At 36.5% G+C, this 22289-nt stretch overlaps 1 protein-coding gene across 1 annotated transcript in view; it reads left to right on the top strand.

Annotated features, from left to right (window-relative positions):
* Positions 1–22289, top strand: part of Dcaf10 (DDB1 and CUL4 associated factor 10) — a gene marked incomplete in the record, with an annotated part of 54305 nt that overhangs the window by 8135 nt on the left and 23881 nt on the right. The window contains 1 exon segment of the mRNA XM_005382862.2: positions 6557–6670. Within this exon segment, the coding sequence (XP_005382919.2) occupies positions 6557–6670 (114 nt within the window).

The following is a 22289-nucleotide window of genomic DNA, read 5'->3' as shown; positions in this document are numbered from 1 at the left end:
GTTCAACATCTTTAGCCATTAGGGAAATGCAAGTTAAAAGTACATTGAGATTGTATGTCATCCTGGTCAGAAAGGCTATCATGGGGAATATAAAAAACAATGCTGGTGAGCAAGCAGAGAAAAGGAATCCTTGTACACAACTGTTGGGAATGGAAATTAGTATAGCCATGATGGAAATCAGTATAGAGATTTCTCAAAAAAACCTGAAAATAGAACTATCATATAACACAGCTATACCACTTCTTAGTATATTCTCTAAGAAGTTAAGTAAGCATATTGTGGGAATGCATATTCATATTTTTTGTGGCACAATTCACAATAGCCAAGATATAGACCAGTCTAGATGCCCATCAACAGATGAATGGATAAAGAAAATGTGTATGTAGACAATTTAGCCATAAGAAGAAGAAAATTACATCATCTGCAGGAAAGCGAATAGAATTGGGGACCATCTGGTAAATAAACCAGACTCAGAAAGACAAGTATTATGTTTTCCCTAATATGTAGACTCCAAAAAAGAAGACATAAAAGTAGAACAGAGACTAGTATTAGACAAGAGAATTGGTATGCAGGTGTATAAGGGAAGGTAATGGATGGAAAAAAGAAATTAAGAGATAATGATGTTGACATGAACTTATTGAGGTTAAAAGGTATACACTATACTCCATTAAATGCAACAGTTTACAAAATGGTATATTTAGCATTGCCAATTTTTTATTTCCAAAAACACTAATGTATAGAGGTAGCAAAAAACTATCTAGAATGATGGTAACGGCTTTAATCTATCTCTGGGAATGAGATGCTGAGCTCATTTTTCTTTTTGCTTGAGAGTTTCTTTTTTACTTGTATTATTATAAAATGTTTCTACACAGAGGAAATTAAGAATTGCTGTATGTATGAGTTGATGGATATGTCAACTAGCTTAATTATAGTAATCGTTTCACCATGTACAGCCAGGGATATAGCTCAGTGGCACGGGTGCTTGCCTGGCAAGTTCAAGGTCCTGAGTTTAATTCCCAGTACAAAAAAAAAAAACATTTCACCATATACATACATTTTATATATATATATATACACATACACACACATTTTATATATATAAATAAAATCTCAAAACATGTAATATGCCTTAAATATATATTATTTTGTCAGTTAACTCAAAAAAGAAAAAACTATACAAATTTATTGGGATAATTATAGAATACTTCAATAAATGAAGAGGATTAATCTATATTTATGGGTTGGAAGACTCCATATTGTAAAGATGTCACTTCTATTCAAACTTTTCTACTTTTTTTTTTTTTTTTTGTGGTACTGGGGATTGAACTCATGACTTTGCACTTGCCAGGTAGGCTCTTATGCCACTGAGCTATAACCCCAGCCCCTATTCAAACTTTTCTATAGCATTAATATAATATTAATTAAAATCCACAACAGGATTTTATGGATATGTCCATAATTTGAAAAATTAATTCTAAGTATATAAGGATGATCAGATGTTCAAAAACTGCTAAGACACTCTTGCTAAGAACATCTTGAATATGTGGGAAGGAATGTATGGGATGATTCAAAATTGTACGTATGATACAAATTCTGCACAGGCCTGTGACTCTGGATTTGATTTTCTGCACTGGAAAAAAATTATGCACAATTAAGCTGGGTGTGGTGGCACATGCCTGTAATCCCAGCACTCAGGAGGCTGAGGTAGGAGGATTGCTGCAAATTGGAGGCCCAGCCTGGGGTACATAGTGAGCTCAAGGCCAGCCGTCAGGTTACTGAACTGCATGGTGAAACGCCGTGTCAAAAAAAAAAAAAGCCCAATTAATCTGTAAAGTCACTGCATCCCATTAAAAATCCCTACATGACATCTTATATTAAAAATTTATTCCAAAAATTATGGTTAAAATTTTTTTTTAATTATGGTATAGTCAAGAAAAAAAAATGTTTACAAAGCAATGAAGGGTTCTTGCTTTTCCAAATAGCAAATATACTGTAAACCTTTGTGATAGATTGACAACTGGTGGTCAGCTTGTAACACCCAGCTGAACTGAACCAGAGTGGTGCTTGCTTGATGTAGAGGGCCCACTTGAGGATTATTACCAGAGGCATAAAAGGGAGACCTGGAGAGGAAGGAGGAGGGGCTGTTGGTTTTCCTAGAGGAGCTTGTCTTGCTGGCTTCCCTGATATGAACTCAGCTGTTCTCATCACCAAAGGAGCTCTGGGACCTTATAGTCACTGAGAATGGCTATGGTTCACTTTGGGAGAGTGCTCTGGTCCTTACTTTGAGCATTGCTTCCTGGTTGTGGAGGGAAAGAATGGTGCACTGTTCACTGTTCTGGAGAAGCTTGTCATGTTGGCTTTCCTGATGTGAACTTGGCTGTTCTCTCATCAGAAGAGCTTGGGACCTCACTCTTGGTGAGGATGGCTGTGGTACTTTTCAGGGAAGCTCTGGTTCTTTCTTTGAGTGTCGCTTCCTAGCTCCAGTGAAGATCCCTCAGCCTGCTGGCAGAAATCCTTTATCCTGCTAGCACAGAGTTTCTAGCATCCCCCACTGACCTTTGGGCCTTCCCAGCACAGATCCGTGAAACAGACTTGCATGAGACATTGTCATGGGCTCTTGGTCTCCAGCTGGACTCATGGGGGGCATTGTCATGGAATCCAGGCCCTCAGCTAGATTCTTTGGGTCTTTAGTGTGTAGAAAAATTTCCTGCACTCTTTTGTACTTGACTCTTTGGGTGACTACCATAAAATAATGCTACGAATTATGTGTCCTGTATTAAATTGTTTTTCTTGAAAACCCTGACTACAGCAGCCTTTTAGAAGGCAAGATAGTAAGTATAGTGTTGCATAGAATCTAAAAACATATATATGGTAAAAATGGTATTACAAGCCAATGAGAAAATTGATATTGAAGCAAATTATATCAATTAAAATTACATATCACATGTATAAAAATATGTTATAGCTGGGCATGGTAGCACATGGCTGTATAAGACTGAGGCAGGTGGATTACAAATTCAAACTCAGGTTAGGCAATTTAGTGAGACCTTATCTCAAATGGGGGAGGGGGCCTAGAGATGTAGGTCCTGGGTTCAATCCTTGGTAACACACATTTATAATTGGATTAAAATAAAACGACTCTAAGAAGTTTAATAGGACTTTTATTTACACTGTTTAAGAACCTCCCAGAATATTGCTTTACTTATTTAAAAGGGGAAAATTCATTCCATGGCTCTTTTGTTTTGTTTTGTTTTTGTTTTTCTCCGGTACCAGGAACCGAACTCATGACCTTGCGCTTGCCAGGCAGGCGCTTTTGCCGCTGAGCTAAATCCCCAGCCCCTCCATGGCTCTTTTGTCTAACAAAAAGAAGTGGTTACTCTCACATTCATTCATTCATTCATTCATTGCCTCTTCCTACCTCCTCTTTTCCCTGGGAGTTGAACCCAAGTCCTTCTCACTGAGCCATATCCCCACCCCTTTCAAAAATTTTTTAGTTTAAGACAGTCTCCCTAAGTTATTGAGTTGCTTAGGCTGAGCTCAAAACTTGAAACTCCTCTTCCTCAGCCTTCCCAAAGTGAGAAGTGTTATTTTTACATCTTCTAGATTTTTTTTTTTTTTTTTTTGTCTTTTTGAGGCAGGGTCTTGCTATGCAGTTCAGGCTGGCCTTGAGCTCACTTTGTAGCTCAGGCTGGTCTTGAACTCGGGACGATCCTCCTGCCTCAGCCTCCCAAGTGCTGGGATTACAGATGTGTGCCACCACACCTGGCACATCTTCTAGTATTACACATATTAACTTGAATATTTTTACTAATGATGGTCAACTAGTACAAAATTGTCTTCGTTATCTTTTGCTATAACTGAATACAACAGACTGGCTGTATTCTAAAGAATAAAATTCTTATTTAACTTATGGTTCTGAAGGCTGAGAAGTCCAAGAACATGGCACTAGTGTCTGGTGAGAGCCTTCTTAATGCATCATAACATGTTGGAGGTCTTCACATGGTGAGATAGAGCAAGGAAGCCAGAGAGAGCTTATTTCATAACAAAACCACTCCCATAGTAATCCACTAATCTGCTAATCCATGAGAGGATTCACCTGTTCATAAAAGCACAGCCCCTGTGACCCAACCACCTCCCAGAGAATCAACTTCTAAACACTGCTTCACTGAGGACCAAGTTTCCAATGTACAGAACTTGGAGACCCTACATGCAAACCATGGCAAAATCATTCAGGTATTATTAAACTTTGAAGTGCAGCTATTTCAAAGAAGGGTTTATGGTAATACCCTTTAAAGCATAATTTCATGATTACTGAATATGAAAAGCATTTTTATTTAGTAGATTTTTTTCCATCTCCTACCTTAACAAAAAGTTTGACTATTTAAAATTGTCTTATGTACTCTTTTCCTTTTCAGAACTAGGGATTGAACCCAGGTTTTCTCTCCCATCTTTTAAAAATTTTTAATTTGAGACAAAGTCTTGCTAAATTGCCCAGGCTGGGTTCAAATTTGCAGTACTTCTATTTCAGCCTCCCAGAGCACTGGTATTTACAGGTGTGTGATACCACACCCGACTTACTTTAATCCTATGTGCATAAAATTCCTTTTTAAACAATTTAAAACAATTTTTTTTTTGTCTTTTTGAGACAGGGTTTCACTACACAGTTCAGACTGGCCTTAAACTCATTTTGTAGCCCAGGCTGGCTGTGAACTTACAGTGATCCTCCTCCCTCAGCTTCCAGGTGCTGAGTGGGGATTACAGGCATGAACCACGACACCCAGCAAAATTCCACTTGTTATAGGTACTATAAATTGAGAAGACCTGAAGTTTCAGAGGCATAGAATTTTATTTGCTAGCTCTGAAATAAGAGCTGAAAGAGCAATGTCCACAGAAAAGTAAGACTTAAGTAAAACAGTGGATTCTCACGAATAATTGGGTTCATAAAAGTTTTATAAAAATACAACTTTGCAATATGTAAGGCCTGTGATAAAAGTAAAGAACCAGGTAAGTTTGTATTTATAGGTAGGGTCTGAGATAAAAATCAAAAAACAGGTAAGTTTATATCTAATTGTCCTGGATGGGTATCGGCCACACTTTCCTGTAGAGCTTTTTGTAAAGATTGGTAAAGAAATATAGAAATACGTAATTGTGTATGATGCTTCTCCCTAAGTTTTCTCGTGTATGCACATTTTTCTGCAACTACATTTTCTCATTTGAACATGTTTTAGAGTTCTTTGTATCCATATAAAGCTACTCCTTTCTTTTTAATGTCTTTATAGTATAGTAGTTTCCCATTATCTGTGATTATACTTTTCAAGGTTTCAGTTACCCACAGGCAGCTGCTGTATGAAATAATTAAATAAAAAATACCAGAAATAAACAGCTCATGTTTTTAATTTTTTTAACCATTCTTTTATTTTTCCTGAATAGCAATTGAACTGAGCCTTCCACAACTGAGCTACATTCCCAGCCCATTTTTATTTTTTATTTTGAGATACGGTCTCACTAAATTGTTAAATTGCCCAGGCTAGACTCACATTTGAAATCCTCTTGCCTCAACCTCCCACAATTCTGGGATTACAGTCATGTAACACCACCCCTTGCTCACATAATTCTTAATAGTTGATGAAATCTCTCATCACCTGGTTCTGCCTTACCGGAATGTGAATCATCCCTTTAACAGGTGAGTAACTGCTACTCACCTGTTAGTTACTCAGTAGCTATCTTAGTTATCAGATTGATTGTCCTGGTATCCCAATGCTTGTGTGCAAGTAACCCTTATTTCATGTAATAATAGGAACAAAGCACTAGAGTAGTAATGCTGGAAATTTGGACAAGGAGAAACTAGAAGGTATGTCCTTCAAGTGAAAAGGTGAAAGTTCTCAATAAGGAAAGAAAGGAAATACGGTGAGGTTACTAATATCTGCAGTACAATGAGATATTTTGAGATAGACCACATTCACATTATTTATTTATAGTTGCTGTCTTAGTCATAATTGTTAATCTCTTATTGTACCTAATTTACAAATTAAACTTTATCATAGGTATGCATATGTAAGAAAAACAAAATGTATACTACTGGGTTTGGTACTATTTGCAGTTTAAGCAACAAATAGGAATGTTCAGACATATTCTCCATGGATAAGGGAGGACTAATGTTATATACCATACTTAGTAAATCAGTCCCTCTTTCAAATTCTTTTTATAATGAGCATATCTTTATGTATACCTTGTATTTATACATGATTTCTCTTGATTATATCCCCAGAAAATATTGCTGAGCCAAAAGGTATACACATTTAAATTTCTGATAGATACTTTAGGTGTGGGGCCCAAACATAAGTTACTCCAGTCTATATCCCATCATGTATATGAGACAGAATACCCTTTAGCAGTATTCTTAATAGTAGTGGATAGTATCCGTCTTTTAAATATTTGCTACAAACATGGGCAAAGAAGATCTTCATCTTTACTTTGTATAATTATAAATAAATGAGTATCAATAAACACAGAATGCTAGAAAATTAAACAGCAGAAATGTATTCTTTGTTTTCAGGTCAGTACTGACAGTTGCTTGTGAACAGACTGAAGTTCTGCTTTTTGATCCTATATCTTCAAAGCACATAAAAACACTTTCTGAAGCTCATGAAGACTGTGTAAATAATATCAGGTTAGTATTATTGAAAAAAGTGAACTTTATATTGTGACTCAGTATTCTATTTGAAAATCAGTTCAGCAGTGCTTCATTATTCACATATATGAATTGTGATTCTAATTCCTTGTGAAAGTTACAGTATTCCTTTAATTACAAAATTTACTGTTAAATATTTTGAATTGGGATCTTTCTGAGAGAGATACGTGGTTACTTCCATATGATTTTTTTCCTTCCTCTTTGTATATCAAGGTCATCATTGTGAACCTCAACCTTGTATTATGCTAGCCCTGTAATACTTTTGTTCTAAAGATCTGTGTAGGGGCGGAGGATATAGTTCAGCAGCACAGTGCCTGCCTGGCAAGCGCAAGATCATGAGTTTGATTCCCGGTACCAAAAATTAAATAAATAAAGTAAAATAAAGAAAATATCTGTGTGGAATTATGACAGTCCTGTTGCTTAACATTTACCACCACCACCACCTGCCAAATCTGAACTTCTGAGAGGAAAAAACACATTGAAGAGAATTTCTTTTTAGTGGTGTTGGACACTCTTTAAATTGTTAATAGTGTGAGAAGTAAATTACACTTGAACAGTTTGATGGATTAATATGCAGTTATTAAAATGGTGGTCATAAACACTACATAAAAAATAGAGAAATACTTGAGATACTGAGGTTAAAATCATAAAAATTATACAAATGTGAAATGATACAGAAGAAAGATTAAAAGGAAATATTTTAAGATAATAAGAGTAGTCAGGGGCTGGGGATTTAGCTCAGCGGCACAGTGCCTGCCTGGCAAGCGGAAGGTCATGAGTTCGATTCCCAGTACCGGAAAAAAAAACAGAAGGGAAAAAAAAAAAAAAAAGAGTAGTCAGAATGGGTGGATTATCATTAATTTTCTATTTTCTAAACATTTTTAAATGAGATTGTATTATTTAATGTTCTGAAAGAACAACAGTAGAAATTCTAGTTAAGGTAACATTGAGTTGTGATATAAGCACTTTGGTCCACAACAGTAAATTAAATTAACACAAAATATAGCCAGGTTGTGAAACAATATAAACGTCTCTGTGGGACAGAACTGGAACACAGACACAAAGGTTTGAACAGGGCTGACACCATAGACCTACTGGGTTTTCAGTCTAACTCTGACATCGAGTACTTTTGTTCGTTCAGGTTAAAGGATTAAAAAAAAATCCTAAAGTATTTCATGTGAGGTAGGAACCAGAGCCAGAATCACTACATGAAGCCAGCACTTCAATTGAACTGTCTGTCTCATTTGTGAAAGACTGAAAAAATAAAAAAAGCTCTTTACTACTTGAGATTATAGATTTTAGGGGCTTTAAGACACATCCTCATCAACAGGAATTAAATGAAGCCACCTGGTGAATCAGTGACCAAATGTGTACGTGTGATATTTCCAATATCATCATGAAACTGGACCCCTGAAGTCTCATTATGTATCCTGATTGTTAAGTAGGGGCCCAGTTGACCAGACAACTCTAAAACCATCAAATAGGAAGAGAGTTCACTCAAGTTTATAACCAAAATTATGAAGACATCTAATATTAATATCACATCAACCACCAGACAAGCATTTTTCTGGATGAAATTAATTTTACGGAGTAGTCCAACAAAGACTTTATTTTAAAAAATAAATTATTTATTTTTTTCTTTGACTAGGTAATACATGCACGTGGTACAAAATTCAAAGGTACAAAAGGGTAAACAGTGAAAAGTAAGTCTATTTTCACCTCTGTCGCCTAGCCACCCAGTTTCTCTCCCCAGAGGTAACCACTATTACCAGTTTCTTGATAGTTTTTCTGAGATAGTTTATGCATGTATAAACATACATACACATACATATACTTTTATATAAATGGTAGCATTCTACACATATGCCTTGCCTTTTTCACTGAACATTTTAGAAAACATTCCATATTAATCTTCACGGGAGAGTCTTACTCTTTTTAACGGCTGCATAGTATTCCATTGCTTGGGGGACCCTGAAGCCTTTTTAGGATGCTCAAAGAAACAAGGATACTTTCCAGTTAAAGAGAGCTGAACATTATAAAATGAGAAGTAAAACAAGAACAGGTTAATGTAGTAAAGAATCAACTAGAACACTTGGAAATTAAAACTGTAGTTAGTATATTAAAAGCCAGGGAAAAAATGGAAGGTTGGAGAATGTAGCTTGCCTCCCTTGATTTGATCCCCAGTACTGCAGTGACCAGTGGGGTGGGGTGGTGGAACTGGAAGGGTAATGGGCCAATTTCTTTAGGTATAACTCAGAGGTAGAGCACATGCTTAGCATGTTTGAGGGCCTGTGTTCAATCCCCAGCACCAAAATAAAAAATTTAGTAAATGATATAAACTTTACTCTTTGTATCACTGCTGAATGAATTAGTGGTTTGCAAAGTAGTACTAAAAAATTCAACCAGCAGCTGGGCATGGTGGTGCACGCCTGTAATCCCAGCACTCAGGAGGCTGAGGCAGGAGGATCCTTGCGAGTTCGAGACCAGCCTGGCTACAAAGTGAGCTCAGGGTCAACCTGAGCTACATAGCAAGACCCTGTCTCAAAAAAACTAACTAAATAAATAAATAAAATTTCAACCAAAATACAGGAAAAAAGATAATATGAATACTTAAAAGGTGAATTAACTGAGACACTAATGTGTATAAAAAGTTGCAGAAGAAGATCAGTGGAAAACTAATTTTATAATGGCTTAGAATTTGTAATATTGAGAAGGCCAGAGCCCTCAAATCAAAAGTTAATTTTAGAGTGTCAAGCAGGTTAAGTAAAGATGAAACCAAATCTAGAGTTTATGGTAAAACTCTAGAATATCAAAGATCAGGAGCAAATCTTAAAAGCCCCTAAAATGAGAAACCAAGTTATATATAGAATTGTGATTAAACTAACAGATTTCTTATCAGTAACATTTCATACCAGGAGAAAAATGGAGTAATATTAATGTCATTGATATAACCAGGTAAACTTTTTTTTGAAGCAGGGTCTTGCTACGTAGTTCAGGCTAGCTTCAAACTTACCATGTAGCCCAGGCTGGCCTTGAACTCGGAATCCTCCTATCTCAGCCTTCTGAGTGCTGGGATTACAGGCATGCACCACCACGCCCAACTGAATAAACTGTTAAGATTGAAGCATTTTAATTAACTAAAATGTTACATGTTATCAATAGCATAAACAATATAATTTAGAGGGCTTTTTACAAAGTTGAAACTAAAACTAAGCCAGGCATACTAGCACAGGCCTATGGTCCTAGTGTTTTGGGAAGCTGATGTAGAAGGATCACTTGAGCCCCAGAGTTCAAGACCAGTGTAGGCATCACAATAAGACCCCTATCTCAAAACCAAAAAAGTATAGGGCTGGGGATGTAGTCATGATAGAGTGCGTACCCAGAATATGTAAAATCCCGGGTTTCATACCCATCATCACAAAAAAAAAAAAACTAAACCTTTAGATTAATGCCAGTCAATAGAAATATTAGTCACATACAGAATTTTAATTTAATAGTAGTTACATTTAAAAAGAAATAGGTAAGATTAATTTTAATAATGTATTTTATTGGTCAGGTTTGGTGACTCATGCCTGTAATCCCAGCACTCAAGATTCAGAGGCAGTAGGATTGCCCTGAGTTTGAGGCCAGCCTGGACTACATACCAAAACCCTGTCTCAAAAAACAAAAGCAAACTAAAATATATATTTTATTTGAGTAGGTCCAAAAAGTATTTCAATATGTAATCAATATAAAAATTATCAATATATCTTACTTTCACTTTCTTTTGCAAAATCTTTAAAATCCATTGTGTGTTTTACATTTAGAACAAGTCATTTAGAACAAGTCAAAATCTTTAAAATCCATTGTGTGTTTTACATTTAGAACAGATCTGGAACCCAAAGTATAATATCTGTACTAGTTTACCCTAATGGATGTAATTATTATGTATTACAAACATATACTGATAAAACGACAACAACAACCACACCAACAACAAAAAGCTGCGTGTGGCTAGTGGCTGTGGAGCTGGCAGTGTAGCTCTAGGTAGTGACAACAAAGAGGTTGAATATATAGGAAAGATTTGTTCAGTGGGAGTTTAAAATATGTTAAGGCCCAAATCGTGTTTAGGAAGATGATAGAAATGCAAATAGCTTATGGATGCTTTTAGGTCAATATATAACTAAGTATATACAATAAAAAGCTAAAACAGTAAATAAAATAATGGAAATATATAGCTTTCAAACCAACCAAAGGAGGGGGAGAGAATACTGTATTGAAGACCTAATCAGGTCAATAAAAGATAGAAAAGCTTAATAAAGATTTTTAAAAATTAAAGCAAAAGAAAGGATGATAAATAGCAAAAAGCAGAGAGTCTCATGTGTGAATAGTTCACAGTAAATATAAATGAATTGGTCATCCTTATTAAAAGACACAGTAATTTGAATAAAAAACAAAACTCTTCATATTCTTTCTAGAGATACCAGTAATAAAAGTAATAAAGAAAAAAAGAAAAGTGATTATTAATGTTGACAGATGAAAAATTAAAGGCTTTAATAGTGATAAAGTACAAGAATATGTATTAATTAAACGAATAATCTACCAAGAAGATATAATCATGACCTTTTATGTACCTTAAACATAGTCTTGAAATATACAAAGCAAAAACAAATGTAAAGAATTGCAAGTCTACAGTCATAGCAAGAGATTTTAATACAGTTCTATCTAAAACTAGTAAGTCAAACAAAAATTTGGCTGTAGAAGATTTTTTAATATTATGAATAATCATTCTGCTGAAAAGACTAATACTGCAACATATATAAATATATGTGTGTGTATGTGTATAGTTGAATAGATAAAAAAGAAAGGGAACGAAAAATGTATAGTTGTGGGCTAAAAATGAAATGGAACCGGGAATGCAAAAAACTAAACAAGTATTTGGCTAGCTTCTGTTGTAGAAGCATCTGCCAGTGCTAGTGATCCTGAGTTTCTGCTTTGACAGGTATGAGGAGTATAGGGAACAGGAGAAATAATTCTAGGGCAAGGTCAAGATAAGAATTCTAGAAGACTCTGGATAAGGATGGGATCCAGAGAGTGAGCTTTTAGCATAAAAGTGATGTGGAACTAAACCACTCTCTTACCTAGATTGGCATTGGGTAGTGTCAGAAAATCTCCTCTGTGATTTTCTAACCATTAGCCAGAGCTTATCCATGTATGGGATCCAAATTAACTACCATATAGTGCAGAACCTCTAACAACTTTAAATTGAATCCAGGTTAGAAGGGCTGTCAGTTAACTGCAAAAAACAAATGCAAGTCCTCTCTGAAGGAGAAAACCTAGTATCATTAAAAAGTCAGCTTCCCCTTCATAAAACTTAATTTAAATTTCTGATGGAACAACATACATATGCTAAAAATAGTTGAGACAATTTTGGAGGCTAAAATGGTGAGAGTAATCACCCATACAGATATCAAATGTAATCTAAGGACAGGGATAAAGTGCAAATAGAATAGAGTTCCTAGAAACAGACCTATGGGTATGTGAAAATTTTATATACAATGCAGAGCCATTACAAATCAGTGAGAGGAAAAATGGAAAAGAGAGATTGGTTGAATATAGAAAAAAATAAATTAGATCTCTGCCTCACACTATAACAGAAAATGTCTTTCAGCTAAAAACCTAATGATAGAGCTGGGTGTGGGTGGTGCACGCCTATAATCCAAGTACTCAGGAGGCTGAGGCAGGAGGATTGTTGCAAGTTTGAGACCAGTCCTGCGCTAAAGTGAGCTCAAGGCCAGCCTGAACTGCATAGCAAGACTCTGTCTCAAAATGACAAAAAAAAAAAAAAAAAAAGCCTAATGATAAAAACAACCCTTTCAAGCTTTAAAAATAAATATAGAATATATTTTTAGCCTAAGTGTAAGAAAAATTTTTTGAGATACCAAAATATTCAAACCATTAAGAATTAGTAAGTTCAGCTGTGTAAAATATAAAATTAAACAGTACAAGAAGATATAAATTGGGGCAGAGGATATAGCTCAGTGGTACAAACACCTGCTTGGCAAGCACAAGATCATGAGTTCAATTCCTGGTAGCAGAAAAAAAAAGAAAATATAAATTGATAGAAATTTTTTTCAATATCAGTCAAAAAATTATTAATATCCAGAATATATAAGACCCTATAGCAAAACAAGCAGATAATCACATATGAGAAACTACAGTGAGCAATAAATATAGAAAGCTATTCAAGCTTACTAGTTATGGAAATACAAATACAATAAAAATAACCGTAAGAGGGCTGAAGATATAGTTCAGTGGCTTTTTTTTTTTTTTTTTTTTTTTTTTTTTTGCCAAGAATGTGGTAGGCCTTGGGTTTGGTCCCAAAAAAGGTGAAGAAAATGCCAAGTAGTAGCAAAGATGTTGAGAAAAAAACGCAGGTGTTACTGATGGAGTATAATTTGTTAAAAATGGCAGATGAGGTGACACACCTCAGCACTCAGGAGGCTGAGGCAGGAGGATCGTTGCGAGTTCGAGGACAGCCTGGGCTACAAAGTGAGCTCAAGGCCAGCCTGAACTGCATAGTGAGACCCTGTCTCAAAAAGACAGATAAATAAATAAGTAAGTAAGTAAGTAAGTAAGGAAATAGGTAAAATTATTTTCAAAAGCAGTTGAGCAACATCTGGTAAAATTGAAGGTCATTGTATGTTTTAAATTGATTCACATGTGAACAAAGAGGTGTGCAAAGAAGCATTATAGTAGTTAGTAATAGAAGAGTTGGAAATAATTTCCATCCAAATGAAAACAAATTCTGATATACTTTACAATGGAATACTATACATCAGTTAATTAACTAAAAGTATCGACATCTGGCACACATCTCGGAAATGTAAGGTTGAGGCAGAAAAGCAGATTGTAGAATGAGCTTTACAGTATGATACCATTTATATAAAGTTTTAAAACTTGATAAACATAAACTTGATGAAGGCATGTATTTTGTTTGTTCTCTGCTGTATCCTAGCACCTAAGACTGTGCCTTGCACAGAATAGGTGCTTGTTAAATATTTACGGAAAAACTGAATGCAGAGTAGTATGATAAATTATTGATATATTCATAAACTCATTAAAAATTTGCATGGGGAATGAAAGAAAATTTTGGATAGTGGTTCCCTCTGGAGAGGGAGGTGGGAATGGGCTTGGGGAGGGTTATACACTGTACTTCAATTGTGTTTGTAATGTTCAGAAAAATCTGAAAGAAAACAAAATATTAAAATTTAATAAAGCTGTGGTTGGTATCACAGGTGTTTGTTATATTGTTTATAAGTTTCTGTATATTTCTAATATTTTATAGCTTTAGAATTTATTTCAAAAAGAATAGAGTTGTGTCAAGTTTGCCCCCACTTAAAATGACTTTTGACTAATCTGCTTTTAGAATTTGGTTTTTTTCAATGTGAGTTTCATTTGCTGCTGTCAGTGTACCTAGCACAGCACCCCATGTCCACAATTTTGAGTCTTGCAATGTATTGTGTAGAAACACAGATTTTGAAGCCTGTTTATAAACACATATAACTTTAGAGTTTCAAATGAGCATCTGAAGAGTCTTCTGATACATGAGTTTAAGTGTGCATTACTTAGTAATACTACTAACTTACATTTTTAAGTGTTTACCCTGTGCCAAGCCTCCTGTGAAGCATTTCTCATACATTATATTGTTTAATCTTCACAGTATCCCTATGTGAGATAGACATTATATTTGTTTTAAGAAATAAAGAAACTGCAGGCCAGACAAAGACACTTGCCTAACATCTTACGTAAAAGAAGTGGTAGAAATGAAATTAATACTTATTTTTATTAGAGTACTTCACTGTACTACTGGTCAGTGATATGGTCATACAGTTTCTGGTTTGGTTCTAGGTAGTTGTTTTGCACATACTTGTTCATGTCTTAGATGTGTAGATTGCTTATCTTGTAAAATGAAAACATTGGTAGTTGTGAAGAATATTTACCATTTGTTACCTCATGCTTTGGGAAAAGTCTGTAATTTAAATATGTACATCTACTATACAGACTTCTTATTCATTAGGACTTCGTATTTGAATTTAAGAGTCCATATAATAATGCAGGTCTCCTTATTTATGAGGTTGCAGAGAGAAGTCCTGAAAAATATTTACTTAGTAATATAACAGTTAAAAAATGAGTAAACATCCCAGGATCTCCCTGTAACTGTCTTTGTTGGTCTTTTGCTGATCATTATATTTGAAACAATATAATGCAAATACAGTGCTTATCAATGGGAACAAGAAATTTATGTGCAAAGAATACAGGATTTCACAAAACTTTGAAAATTATCTGCGAGAACTGGTCAAATTACATAAAAAATCATTGGCAAATGAGGATCTAATTGAATTGAACAAGTTATAAAGAAAAAAATGACAGAAATAATGACATAATAGACACTTCACGGAATTATTTGAATATCCCACAGGACTAAGGAAAAGCCCTTGGGAAAGTTTATAAAGCCTTTGGATGTTTATATAAAAATGACCCTCTTTTATTATAATATAAAATTCAGATAAGAAAAAGGATATCATATTCTATAATAACTAGCTGAAAAGATTATGCAAAAGTGCAACATATAACTCATTTTTGTTCTGAGAATTTGCATATAGCTAAGTAAATGGGGCAAAAGTTATTTTTATGGTTTTTAGCTTTCTTTAAGACATTCAGCATATTATGTGGACAATGAAATGGTGTAACAGAAAATGGCCCCCACCAATATATTTCAGTTTGTTAGTTGCCCAGGTAATAGCTCCTGTTCCAGTTTGGGTTGCTTCTCTCTCTAGGTGTGGTTGGTCACTATGCTGCATATTGTATAAACCAGTCCCCATTTGACAAGCCATTCTACCTCTGTACTTCCTGCTTATCTCTTGTAAGCCCTAGACCACCAGAGATCAGGGCCTGATATTTTGGGAATGATCCTTATCAGTGCCAGTCAACATAAATAAATCTGCCTCCAAATTCTGGGTGTCGTTTTGCTGTTTCTGTGTGCCATTGCATCTGGTGCATTGGCCAGGAAGACCAACCATGCTGACCTGTTTGGTCATGGCCTTCGCAGATAGAGCAAGGACCTTTGCAGGTCCTGATGGGAAGGTGTGTCCTCAAGATTTCTCTAGTACCCTTAGAGGTCTGGAGGAAGATTCTTGGCTCCCCACTCAAGTGGCTCATGTTGGACCCTAAAGGGAAGAGGATGCAATCTGTCTGCCTGCCTGTCTGTCAGTCTGTCTGCCTGCCTGCCTGCCTACCTGTCTGGTTCTGGTAAGACCCCTGGGGTCACCCCAGTTAGTTAATCTGTCAGTCCTGCTCAGTTTGAGCAGAAAAGCTTGATCAACTCTTGTTAGTTAAGGCTACCCTCAAGAGAATTGGGTTTGGAATGATTAAACCCAATGATTAAACCCTGAGTGCCTACTCAATGAATGTGTGAGTGGGTGGACTGGACAGCGTAAGCAACAGGCTGCTCTGTCTGTGCATACATAGCAAAGCAGAGATGGGAATTAATTAGTCAAAACCCACAGTCCCTGACTGCAGGAAAAGGGGCTTTTATGGACTTAAAAATGAAACCAAACTGCTCCCTGCATCTCAAAGGAAAAAAAGAGGCCCATTGTACCTTAAAAGTCTGCCTTGGCACCTTCCTCAGCCGCTGCAGTTGCATCTCCCACTCACGATTTCTCTACTTCCAGCTGATTGAACCAATTCCAGTTCATTGCTTGCATTCAGGTGTAGAGGCCCCCCTGGAGACACCTATCCTGGTCAGATGGCATCATCTAACACCCATCTGAGAAGACTATCAGCAGTTCCTTCTGAGTTCCATATTTTGACTGAGGAAATTTGGACTATCATCCTTGACAAATGAATTGTGCCCTGTTAGGCCTGAATAGATAGACAGACTGAACTGTATCAGATTGGGCCCCTGAGAGCCTCTGATCATTGCAAAAGTCTGGAGCAAATGTGTGACTTCTCTGGTAAACAATGGAAAGGAGCTCTGCCTTCAAAAGTTCCGTCTGTCAAAGGGCAATTGGGACTCTTGCCTCTCACCCCTTCTGCCAGGCACAAACTTATGGCCCGGAAGGACATCTTCTTCACACCAAGCCAGTCAGTCTCCCTCTCATTTAATCCTGCACTTTCAACTTTGACTGTTTCCCAACAAGATGACACCTGCATTCGCCTGAAACAGGTAACTGCAGTCTTGAAGTTCTGAAAACTCTCCTCCCAGAGGTATAGACTAAAGACTCACCTCTAGGCCTGGCCATCAACGATGCTGCCTCACTGCAACCCATGTTGCTGTCACGTGTCACGGGAAGCACAAACAGGCATTCAGCCATGCATCAGCCTAATAGACTGTTAATCACCTGGAGCAAAATCTCTGCCATTAGCAATGTAGCCATCACCTTGCACTCTGCAGTTCCTGATCCATAAATCCTTTTCGAACTGTTCTAGATTTAAAAGATGCCTTCCTCTGCTTGCAAGTTGTTCCCATAAGCTCCTTCAGTTGGGGAAATCTTGGGCTCGCTTGGACTCAATTGCCATAACGGGTTAAGAACTCTCTCACTATTTGGGGGGAAGGCTTAGCAACAGATTTGGCTCTAGGACAGCCTGTTCTCTTTCCCTTCCAGGTCCATCACAATCCCCCAAGGAAAAAAAATGAGGCTTCAGAACCACAAAATGTTTATAGACTGTCAGCCTTGTGAAATACACCCCTCCTGCCTCTAGAGCCAGTTCAAGATCACTGAGTTGCCAATGCCACTGTGATTGCCCTCCATATATATTGCTGCAGTCTTCTGCCACCCACAGCCTGCTAGTACACTTGCTTGGACCCAAAGAATGCCTCTGCCTTCTGCCTTCATTTGGCTCCTGTCAGCCAGCCCGTCTTTGTAAGACCCAAGCTCTGGAACTGACCTGGACTCAACCTCCCAGAGGTTCAAAAACTTACTTCATCTTTGAAAAAGCTCTTCTGATTAATGATCCTGCTGGGAAGGCACGAAAGCTCTGCTACAGTATCTGGCAGAAACTGTTTACTAGAAAAAACCCCACAAATTTCTTGAAGCTGCTGGTTTTTATTTTGACCAAAGCTCTCCTGCTGCTGCTTCCTGCTACTCTTTAGAAACCTGCTACTGACAATGCAGAGCCAGACCTGTCCCCAGGCTGTGTTCTATAAGCTCAAGCCGTAGCACTGGCACCTGTACCCTGGCTCAGGGTTCAGCACCTGTGTCACTTTCCCTGACCTCCACCTCACATGACTTAGTGCTCATCTGTACTTATTCAGGCTGATCAAGACAACAAAAGTTTGTAGGGTCCTGCTGTGAAAAATTATCCCTAGGGGCTAGGGATTTAGCTCAGCGGCACAGCGCCTGCCTGGCAAGCTCAAGGTCGTGAGTTTGATTCCCAGTACCAGAAAAAAGCCCCCCCCCCAAAAAAAGAAATCATCCCTAGATATGACCTATCCCTGATCATTGGCAGTGACAATGGACCTGCATTTGTAGCAGAGGTAACTCAAAAACTAGATTAAATTAAAACTACATACAGTATACAAGCCACAAAGCTCTAAAAAAGTTTTTAAAAAACAGCTTGTAAACAGTTAAAAGATCAGTTATATCTGTAGACATTCCTGCACACACCTATAACCCAGGCACATATTAACTACCTCTACAAGTTTCAGAAATCCAGCCTTAGATCTGCTGAAAATTTTACCTGGACCAGACAGCTCACTCTGAAGACAGTGCACTCAAAGCTTTGCTCCTGTCACTCCAGATGCTGACAGGTCAACACACAAATGAAGTCTGAGGACATTGTTCACAGGATTGCTCCATACCTATTCCTCTTGATTTTTGTGTCTTTTCAGGCTGCTTACCCCAGTCGTTGCTTAACTCCCTCACCCCTTGCCAGAGTAATGTTTACAGAACAGACAGGCCTAAATTATGTCTCTTCCTAAAAAGCAATTTAGGAATAAAGCTCTGTAATATAATGTTGGAGAGCTTGGCTAGAGCATATCATAAGATCACTGATAAACCTAATGTTACTGGTACTAGTTAGGCTTAGTCTCAAAAGATCACATGTAAAGATTTGCCAAGGAAACTAAAAGAGAGGGGAAGTGTAACAGAAACACCCACCAGCACCACTCGCGCCCCACAGCCAGTATACTTCAGTTTCTCTATTGCCCAGGAAATAGCTCCTGTTCCAGTTTGGGTTACTTCTGTCTCCTAGAAACGGCTGGTTACTGTGATCCATACGTAGCTGGTCACTATGATGCATGTTGTATAAACCTATTCCCAATTGACAAGCCATTCTACCTCTGTACTTCCTGCTTGCTTATCCTGTATAAGCCCTGGACCACGAGATATGAGGGCCTGATATTCTGGGAATGATCCCAATCAATAAATAAATCTGCCTCCAAATCCTGGGTGTCGTTTCCATGTTTCTATTTGCTGTTGCATCAGTACTTGTTTTTAAGAGCGTTCACTTTCTGTTGCTTTCATACTGTACCAGTTGTCCTGTTATGATGAACTTGATTTATCTAGACATCAGAGCTCTGTTGTAATTTAGTGGGGACTTTTTTAGAAGTTCTATGATTTGGAGACACGTAGATTTCAGTGTCTGTGAAGAAATGTCTCTACCTATCATGGACTGTGGAGTTGTAAATATTTTCTGATTATTAACTTACTAGGCCATACTGAGTTTGGGAGGACTAAGCCTCATCTGTAAGAACTTGTCAAATATTTTATATTCTCTGCATCTACAGTCTCATATTTTGGGATAAAAATTGTTCTGGGTGCTTTAACTGATCTCTTCCTACATTCTTAATGTTCTGTGATTTATTCTATTTACCAATGATTCTCCATTACCAGAAATTTTGACAGGTAGTAATTTGAGGCAAAAGAAGAACCAAATTAAGTGAAAGGTTTGAATTTTTCATATAGTAAATGCAATTCAGAATTATTAACTTTTTTGCCAAGATTAAGTCCTTGCTACATTTTTGGTATCAGCATATCCTTTTTAGCAACTATTTGTAAATGATTCTATTAACAAAAGTAAAAGGCTGAATCCACAATTACTTTATTTTATAATGAAAATCCAAGAGTTTGGAACCTTCACCATTTCAGAGATCTTCTTGAAACTCCAGTGTAATCATCTCACTCTTTTACTTAAAACCCTTCAGGTGGACCACTGTGACCACAGCAGTATATCCTTACTGGCGTTTTTAATCTATATGTGCAGTTTTTCTGTAGACTAAAAGAGCTTTGTTTTTTTAATTGTTCAGATGTATGAAGGTACTTAATTTATGAAAAAAGTTTGACTTTCTAGTAGCCTTTGGTATTTTTCAAAATATTTTTGTTTTTTGGTGCTGGTGATTGAATCCAGGACCTCTCAATGCTGGACAGCTACTCTACCACTGACCCATACCCTCAGCCCTGAAATATTTTTTGATGTGTCTTTCTCAACCATATAATTTCTGTACTTTAAAAAGGTCTCATCAAGGATGTGGAGGCAGGAAGATCACTGAAAGTTTGAGGCCAGCCCAGACTGCATAGTGAGTTTGAGGCCAACCTGAACTACATAAACAAGACCCTGTCTCAAAAACGTAAACAAAATAAAATAAAATAAAATAAAAAACCTTTCAGTAAAGGTAAATCTATAAGAGAAAAAAATGGGCTTGATGATATAAGAATTAAAATTTTGATATAATAAGAAAATGTAGAGACTACATTAAAGGTAAAAGTATACATGAAACACTATTTGAAAAACTGATACATATTATCTTACTATAAGGAGATTTTACAACTCAGTAATAAAAATGTTAATTGTAAAATCAGCAAGGACCATGAAGAGCAATTTATAAAAGAAATTTAATTTTCTAATAAATGTGAAAAAAGTTGAACCTTAATAAAAATAAAACTTTAATCTTAAAACAAGATGACACTTTTTCTTGCACTTAATGGAATTTTTTTTTTTAAATCTGTATGGCAAGGGTTTGGGAAGATAGATCTTCTTAACTGCTGGTAGAACAGTATGTTGGCATGTTCTTTGGAGGACAGTTTGGCTGTATCAAAACCCTTACATTTTTAAAAATTCCTTTTCAGCTAGGTTCAGTGGTGTGCCTCTGTAATCCTGGCTACTTGGGAGGCTGAGGTGGAAGGATGACTTGAGTTCGCAAATACAACACCAGCTTAAGAAAAATAGTGAGACCCCAGCTGAAAAGAAAGGAAAAACCTCTTTTACTTAGCAATACATTTGGGGGAGGAGGGGTGTACTTAAATAAATCAAATAAATAAGTTGGGATATGATTGATATTTGGGTTTAAAGATGTGTTTATCTTAGTATTTTTAATGGAAAAAATATAAATAATCCAAACATCTAACAATTGCATATCAGTTTTAAAAAGAAAATGATTATGATTCCTTCATACAGTGAACACTATTCAGCCATCCAAAGTGACTTATTGGGTTGGGGTTGGAGCTCAGTGTTAGAATGTGTGCTTAATGTGCACAAGGCCTTGGGTAAGATTCCAGCAGTGAAACAAATAAAAAGCTGTCTTGTCTATAAGAGCTTAAAGAAAAGGAAAGAAAAGAATTACTTTATTGATGAGGCTAATGACATGGCAAAATACGTGAGATAACACTAGCTTTAAAATTTAGAAATTAGCCTAAACATCAGAAATGGTACTTATTTTTGTGATACACTTTTTTCAACTTAAAAAATGTTTTCAGTGGAAATATATTTCATAATTAGAATGTGGTTATTGGGAGCCATTGTGGAATAAATCCATGGTGTATACCCCACTTGTCTCTACGTTCTCACATAGCACTCTCTTTCATGCCACTGTTCCTCTGCTTGCCTCTCTTGACCACTTAGGTATTCTTGCTCATTATAGTCAGTTTGTTTTCTTTCTTTTGTACTCTGATTTTATTGGTACATTTTAGATATACATAAGGATCATATTCATCATGGAGAATTTGTACCTGTATATGATATAATTTGGGTTTTTTTCCATTTCCCTACCTTGCCTTCCACCCCTCATCCTCTCTGCATTTATAATGTAGTTTAAATGATACCATGAAGTCTTTCCTAATCACTCCTTTTCCTTTGCTTATTCCACACAATTATTTTATGTAATTATATATTTGTAATGTCTTCCACTAGGTAATGAATTCCTCTCATTCCTTCACTTAATAAATATTAGTGGAATGCATGTGTACCAAGCACTGTATGTGTTGAGTACTGCAGATATAACCAAGAACTAATTAGAGAGGTTCCCTCTGCCATCAAGGAATTTATAGCCTTCTATAGTTATTCCTTATACTATAGTATTAAGTATTTTGATAGAAGTACAGTGTGCCTTTGTAGTTAGAATTGGTAGACCTACTGTAGGCTGGATAGAAGAAGAAGTCTTCTTGGAAAATATCATAATTTGAGTATTAAAAAGAAAGCAAGATTTAGCCAGATGAAGAGGTAGGAGAAAAGTGAACCTGGAATTTTAGTTTTTTGTGTGTTTTGTTTTTTTGAGACAGGGTCTTATGTAGTTCAGGCTTGCTTGAACTAACTATGTAGCCCAGGCTGGCCTTGAACTCGC

Source organism: Chinchilla lanigera, unplaced genomic scaffold (genome assembly GCF_000276665.1).
Source record: "Chinchilla lanigera isolate Chin_1 unplaced genomic scaffold, ChiLan1.0 scaffold00018, whole genome shotgun sequence".
Taxonomy (NCBI): Eukaryota; Metazoa; Chordata; class Mammalia; order Rodentia; family Chinchillidae; genus Chinchilla; species Chinchilla lanigera.
Note: the sequence above shows the minus strand (reverse complement) of the source record. Positions and strands in the feature narration are given on the sequence as shown.